The sequence below is a fragment of the Penaeus monodon genome, chromosome 40 (assembly GCF_015228065.2).
Source record: "Penaeus monodon isolate SGIC_2016 chromosome 40, NSTDA_Pmon_1, whole genome shotgun sequence".
In the NCBI taxonomy this organism is placed as follows: Eukaryota; Metazoa; Arthropoda; class Malacostraca; order Decapoda; family Penaeidae; genus Penaeus; species Penaeus monodon.
In genome coordinates, this window is record NC_051425.1 from 19,177,935 (window position 1) to 19,185,434 (window position 7,500).

The 7,500-nt window shown below is 48.4% G+C and overlaps 1 protein-coding gene across 1 annotated transcript in view; it reads right to left on the reverse strand.

The window, feature by feature from the left end:
* LOC119597939 (teneurin-a-like) overlaps window positions 1-7,500 on the reverse strand; it is a 322,308-nt gene that overhangs the window by 253,368 nt on the left and 61,440 nt on the right. Inside the window, exon 2 of the mRNA XM_037947607.1 lies at window positions 81-296. Coding sequence (XP_037803535.1) covers window positions 81-296 — 216 coding nt within the window. The remainder of the gene's footprint in view (window positions 1-80; window positions 297-7,500) is intronic.

Genomic DNA, 7,500 nt, shown 5'->3' on the forward strand with positions numbered 1-7,500 from the left:
AGCCTCAAGCCCGGGGCCGGACTCGAACCTCGGGCTCGAATCGTGTTCCGGATCAGCGTCCGAGATCCGCGCTCACTCACCTTGCGAGAGGAAGACGTTCGAGTTGGGCTGCTGGTACGTGTCGTCCTGAAGGTGGTCCTGGAAGTGCGGCGAGGGGGGGCCTCCGACGCCCGTGTTGTTGGAGGTCGGGTTCGCGCCGCCCGCCCGACGCGACGCCGCCAGGAGCGGGTGGTGGTGGGAGGGCCCCCGGATAGGGACCTCGGGAGGGGCCGGGTCCGGTGGCGTGCCCGCGGCGTCTGCAACAACAAGAGAAGTTCGTTAGAGTTTGTTTCACAGTTTCTTTCAGATCGGATCTGATTAAGCAAATGACATATTGCTGCAGGGAAAAAGCCTAACGCAGTAGAGCTAAAGCAGCGCTAAGCATCCGAGCGAGGGAAATTAGGCGCTCGCAGAAGAGTGCGCACAGGGAGCCCGTAATTAGCAAGAGGGTAATAACACACATAATTAATCACGAGGGCCGTAAATCAACGTGAGAACATGCATCACCGGGAAGACAAAATAAAGAGTCGCAAATACACGGGCAAAGCGAACCGCAAAATTGTAATCCTCTACAGTTGCTGTAATCCCCCATGACAAAGTCCGACCGAGTGTTGTAGAGAAAATCCCGATTATGGCCACGTGATCTGCACATGCCGACTAATCCCGCCGATCTTCGTCCCCGGGGAGTGAGGGAGAGGGGGGGGGGGTAACGGGGGCGCTCCGATCGTGAAGTCACCCCCCAAAAAAAAAACGCCAGATGCCACGTGACGTCATTAGCCGTCGGGATTTCCGTCCACGCTACGAGCACTGTCCAGGCTTCGTTTTAACACGCTCTCGCTGCTCTTCAGGAGGCTCGCGACGCTTCGTACGCTATTCCGAAATATGCAAAGTTATCGTACGCGTTCCACTCTACCCAGACCTCATCAATAGCGCCCAAATGTCGCATAACGCAAGCACACATTCGCTCGCGTCCTGTGCAATAACGAACACTACAGAACACCCTTAATTAACCCGCAAGAGTACACACACACACCGGAAGTACCCTCTTACACAATCCATCCTTTGAACGCCGTAACCAAGATGGGCAACCAACGTGAACAACTATTTCGTACCACAAATAACCATACACACTCTACCACATGGACCACAGAGAGTCAATAGAGAAACCGGTTAAATCGTCTTCATAAATGCCTCGTAAATGGACCATCATTGAACAAAAAAAAAGAAAAAAAGAATAAATAAATAGAGAGAGAGAGAGAGAGAGAGAGAGAGAGAGAGAGAGAGAGACAGAGAGAGAGAGAGAGAGAGAGAGAGAGAGAGAGAGAGAGAGAGAGAGAGAGAGAGAGAAGAGAGACGAGACAGACAGACAGAGAGAGATGACTTCTAGACAGGACTGATAAGTGGAAGGAAAACCTTTTCTTTTTTTTTCATGATGATAGATTACAAATGTTATTGATTTTTGTGTGTTTATATGCGCTCTCATCTTTAAATCCGATCAAGTTCTCTCCCTCGCAGATGTTACAGGAAACTATAATTGTTTTCTTTCCTTACAATATATATCAATAAAATCCGCAGGACAATCTCTAAATTCTATACAGCAACAACAAAAGCAGCAACAACAACAACATCAACAAGAAAAATAATAGTGATGACGGTGATTCACGATACAAATTTTATTCTTGAAGAGAAAAGACAAAAAAAAATCTCAAAGATATTATCATCAAAAGTACACAAAGGAATGACAAATACACAATAGCGCAATCAGTAAATGCAGAACAGCCACAGTAATCCTGGCCTTAACCCTTTTTCTCCCCCTCCCCCTCCCCCCCTTCTTCTCTTCCTGCTCCTCCTCTTCCCCTTCCTCCCCGTTCTCCCCCTCCCCCCCTTCTTCTCTTCCTGCTCCTCCTCTTCCCCTTGCTCCGCCTTCTATTCTTCCTGCTACTCCTTCCTGTTCCTCCTCCCTCTCCTCCTCCTCCATTTCTCTTCCCCCTCCCCCTCCTCCTCCTTCCCCCTTCTTCCTTTCATATCCCTTCTTTCCCTATGCTCTTCCCTTTCCCCTTTTCTTATTATCTTCTCTTCTCCTTCCTTCTCCGTCCCTTTCCCTTTCCCCTCTGAGTCGCCCCCACTTTTCCTTTTTTTTTTCTTTTCTTCCTTTCCTAATTCTCCCCTCTTTCTCTTTCTCCTTTATCCTCCTTCCTCCCTCTCTCCCTTCCCCTATTCCTCCTTCTCTCCCTTCGTTACTTTCCTCATCTCTTACCTTCTCTCTCTTTTTTTTTCTCTCTCTTCATCCACTTTCCAATCTATCTCCTCTCTTTACCCCTCCTTCATTCCTTCCCCTCCCCCACCTATCCTCTTCCTCTTTCCCCACTCCCCTTCCCCTCCTCCCTCCTATCCACTTCTCCCCTACCCTTCTAGCCTCTCACCCCATTCTCCTCCCCTCCTCCCTCCTATCCACTTCCCCCTCCTCCCTCCTATCCACTTCTCCCCTCCCCTTCTCCTCCTCCCTCCTATCCACTTCCCCCTCCTCCCTCCTATCCACTTCTCCCCTCCCCTTCCCCTCCTCCCTCCTATCCACTTCTACCCTCCCCTTCTCCTCCTCCCTCCTATCCACTTCCCCCCTCCCTTTCTCCTCCTCCCTCCTATCCACTTCCCCCCTCCCTTTCTCCTCCTCCCTCCTATCCACTTCTCCCCTCCCCTTCCCCTCCTCCCTCCTATCCACTTCCCCCCCCTCCCCCTTCTCGTCCTCTCTCTCCCCCTCCCCCTCCCCTCCTCCCTCCTATCCACTCCCCCTCTCTCTTTCCCCCCCCCCCCCCCTCTTCCCAACGAACGTGACGAGACACGAACAACAATAACACAGGGGGTTGTAACCCTTGCATTAAACCGTTCAGTTTTTTAATTTTATTTCATTTTATTTTATTTCTGTTATACATTTTTGACAGAGGGGAGGGGGTGGTGAGGGGCGAGGGGATTTTTTAAGAATAATAATATAAAAAAGAGGAGAGGGAATAAGAGAGGAAAGGGGCAAAAAGGGAGAGAATGAGAGGGGGGGTGGGAGGAAGGGGAGAGTCAACGCTCCAACTAAATAATTTTAAAAGTTAATTACACAGAAGCAACAATTTAATGCATTAAATACGCGCTTCGGTAAATAATGGTATTCGTGTGTAATTCAGCAAATGGGCTTTCCGGTCGCGGTGTACGCTGTTGTTACGTACAGCTGTCCATTCTGAACTCCAGTTTGGGACTGTACTTTCTGAACGCACTTTGTTATGCCTTTTATCATCCGAAACGCTGGTTATAAGTTGCATGTTGCATGCTGCACAGCTGTACTTCCTGAACATAGTTCGCTATGCGTTGTATGATCTGGAACACTGGTTATCTGTTGCATATTCTGAACACTCGATATACGCCCTGTCTTCTGAACTATCGTCATACACTTTACATTGTATCTGTGTTTTGCCCAGTCATGCATTGCACAGTTGTACATTCTAAACATTTGTTTTGTGTAGCCTCGTTGGCGCCTCTGAACAATTCCTATTTACCGTGTACATTCAATGAAAAGAAGGTGGTGGTGGTGATGGTGGTGGTGATGGTGATGGTGATGGTGATGGTGATGGTGGTGGTGGTGGTGGTGGTGGTGGTGATGATCATAATAATCACAAAAATGCATTTACACAACCTACCTAAACCAACAACAAAATCACGACACTAATAACACGCACACACACACACACACACACACACACACACACACACACACACACACACACACACACACATAAAAAAAAAAATCCCACACAAAGACACACAGAGGCGACCGGCGTCCAGCTACGAAAATCAACCCTAATTCTTGCGTTCCCTAAAACATTACTTTTTTTTTCTAAATTCAGAAGGTAACAATTAAGGCGGGAGGTCGAAAAATGACCACGTCCAAAGAAAAGAAAAAGAAGAAGAAGAAGAAGAAGAAGAAGAAGATGAGGAAGATGAAGAAGAAGAAGATGAAGAAGAAGAAGAAAAAGAAGAAGAAGAAGAAGAAGAAGAAGAAGAGAGATAAAAATGGGGGGAGGGGGAACAAAATCTCGATTCAGATTTAATTTCTAAAATCCGTTTCTTTTTTCGTTTTACTTTTCATTTCTCGCTTTTTTTCTCCTTCCCTCTCCCAGATCTCTCTTCCTCCCTTCCCTCCCTCCCTCCTCCCTAACTCCTCTCTCCCTCCGATCTCTCTTCCTCCCTTCCCTCCCTCCCTCCTCCCTCCCTCCGTCCTCCCTCCCCTGCCCTCTCCTTCCTTTTATTCTTCTCCCTTCCCCCCCCCCCCTCTAATCCGCTATCTTCTCCTAACCCCTTTTTCTCCTTCACTCCCTCCCTCACCCCCCTCCCTCCCCTCCCTCCCTCCCTCCAAACCCTATCTCTCTTCAACTCGCTAATCCTTCCCCTCCTTCTTCTCCAATCCCAATCTCTCACTTTAACCCCCTCCTCCCTACCCCCTTCCCTTTCCCTCCCCTTCCCCCTCCTCAAGTCCTTCCCTCCTTCCCTCTCCTCGTAATCCCTCCGTCTACTTTCTTTCCTCATTCCCTCCCTCCTTCATTTCCCCTCCCTCTTTTCTTCCTCCATTTCCCCTCCCTCCCTCCCTCCTCTATTTCCTCTCCCTCTTTCCCTCCTCCCTTCCTCCTCCTTTTTCCTCCCTCCCTCTTTCCGCCATTTATAGATATCTACCTCCCTCCCTCTCTCTCTCTCTCCCTAATCCCCTCTCTCCCTCTCATTCCCCCTAATCCTCTCCCTCCCTCCCTCTCCCCCCCTTCCCAGTCCCACCTCTCCCTCTCCCTCCCCTCCCCCCTCCCTTTTGATTGACAGGCCACCGCACGCGATGACTTACCAGCGAAGGCTTTTGTAAAACCACGACGCTAATTGGGCCATGGCCAGCGCGTGCATTTAGAACTGATGGACATCTTCACCCGCGGCCATCTTTGCTTTGGCCTTTTGATGGGGGAATAAACGCTGGTTCGGGAGTGGGAGTGAGTGAGTGAGTGAGTGAGTGAGTGAGTGAGTGAGTGAGTGAGTGAGTGAGTGTCTGTGTGTGTGTGAGTGTGTGAGGGTGGGAGTGTGAAAGTATGTATACGTACGTACGTGCGTGTATGCATATGTCGCACAAAAACTTCCACACACACACACAGACACTTCCCCCCCCCCCCCACACACACACACAAATATCAACATAAACCCCCACCCATCCATCCACTTCATAAGAATGCGGATAAAAATCCCATCCGCATGACCCGCCGCCATCCGTTTCCTTGTCATTCTCCTGAGCACCTATGCTCCTCTTCTATTATCCGCCTAAAAGCTGTTTCAAGATTCCGTTTATCATCGTCAAACTTTTTTCTCTCCCTTTTTATCGAGATGATGAGTGTCACATCCCCATTATTTCTAAGTTTCTTTTGAAAAAAATATATACGACACGGGAATATTATATATATGAACGCGCTTCCACTAAGCCACAAATGGAAATTCTTGCTTATGTAAATACGATAATGCATTGTTCCTTGTTTAAGTAAACGTGAGAGTTAAATGTTTCCAGTTAAACTAATACTATATTTCTTGCATATAAATATGTTAAATTAAGTGAGAGTTAAATGTTTATATACATTTATTATTATGTTTCTTGCTTGCCTAAATATGTTAAATTCGGTGTTTTATGCCTTCCCAGTGTTACTTTTTTATTCAAACACGATAATTCAGTGTTCCTTGTCTACATAAACGTAATTTTTCTCAGTGCTACCTTCTTATGTAACAGAATAATCCAGCGCCCCCTATTTATAACACTAAAATCCTTCAATGCTCCGAAAACACATTATTTCTCAACATTTCTTCAGAACATAAAACTTCAAAATTCCCTATTTACATCTACAATGCTCCAATCTCACTTGATTGTATTAACACGTTGATTTGAGTGCTCCTTGCTTATAGAAGCATGATCATTCAAATGCCTTGAACTTTAAACCAAAGGGAAATGAACAAACAGATACCCCGGCGTTATGGATAAACCCGCGTCCGTTGACAAGGTCTATCACGAGGTACAAGGAGGTCCCTGGCATGTGACACTCGCACATGTCTTGTAACGAGAAAGAACGAGGGAAGGAAGAACGGAGGGAGGGAGGGAGGGAGGGAGGTGAGGGAGGGAGGGAGGGAGGGAGGAGAGAGATGGTGAGGGGGAGGGAGAGGGGGGAGGAGGGAAGGAAGGAGGGATAGAGGGAGGGAGGGAAGGAGAGAGAGAAAGAAAGGGGGGGAGAGGTTTCCGTCATACCAGCGTTTGTTCCGTGAATACTCATACATATATTCATACATACTCACTCCGTCCCCCCCACCTCCTTTTCTTCTTTTCTCCCCCTCTTACTCTCTCTCTCCATCTCTCTTACCTTCCCTCTCACCATCCATCTACCCACCCCTCCCTCCCTCCCTCCCAGCATCCATCCATCCATCTACCCCTCCACCCATCCATACATCCCTCCCTCCCTCCCTCCTTCCTCTCCCTATAGGTATGTAAAGAGGGTATTTGTCCGAGTGATTCTTAAGCGTCATCTGTCAATCCTCAGGACCCGCTCGGTGTGTTATGGACCCGATGGATAACCTCTGTACGAACGACGCCGGGTTTTTTTTATCACTTTCGGGTGTTTTTTTATGGGATGAGAAAGGGGAGAAGAGGGGGAGGAAGGAGATGGTGAGGAAGAGGGAAAAAGAGAGGGAGAGGAAGAGAGATAGGAGGGGGAGAGGGGAGATTAAGAGGAAGAGGGCTACATGAGAGGGAGATGAAGAAAGAGAGAGAGAGAGAGAGAGAGAGAGAGAGAGAGAGAGAGAGAGAGAGAGAGAGAGAGAGAGAGAGAGAGAGAGAGAGAGAGAGAGAGAGAGGCAGAGGCAGAGACATCCCTCCATCCATCCATCCCGAGGAAACCGAACAAACCAGAAGAGAAGGAGGGAGAAACAATAAAACGACTCCCCCCTTACCGCGATGATACACCTCCCCGTCATCTGCCCGCGAGCAACGAAAAGAAACGGAATCGCAGCGGAGGAAAAGAGAATTACCTCAGGTTCACCGGAGGGGAAAAAATAACCGATAGACGAGCGCCCTGCATATGAGTGACACTGGCAGAGACATGACTCAATACAGCGGATGCTATAGGGGCGACTATCGCTGGCATTTCGAGTGGGATCGTCGCCCTTGCGTGGCTCCCATCGGCGTCGGTTTTCGCCTTCCCATTTACAACAGTTAATTTCAGCTCCGGTGCCCTCGGGCTTCGCCGGGTAGTTGTGCCGAGACAAAGACTAACACGGCCTCGGAAACCTCCAAAGTCCTCCCCCTTCATTTATTATTTCCAACGGTTTCTTTTTCTTTATTTTTAGGGGAACCAGTGGTAAAAGGAGGGAGAAAAAAACATCCACCCAAATGAAAACTTAAAACGAGGCACTCTG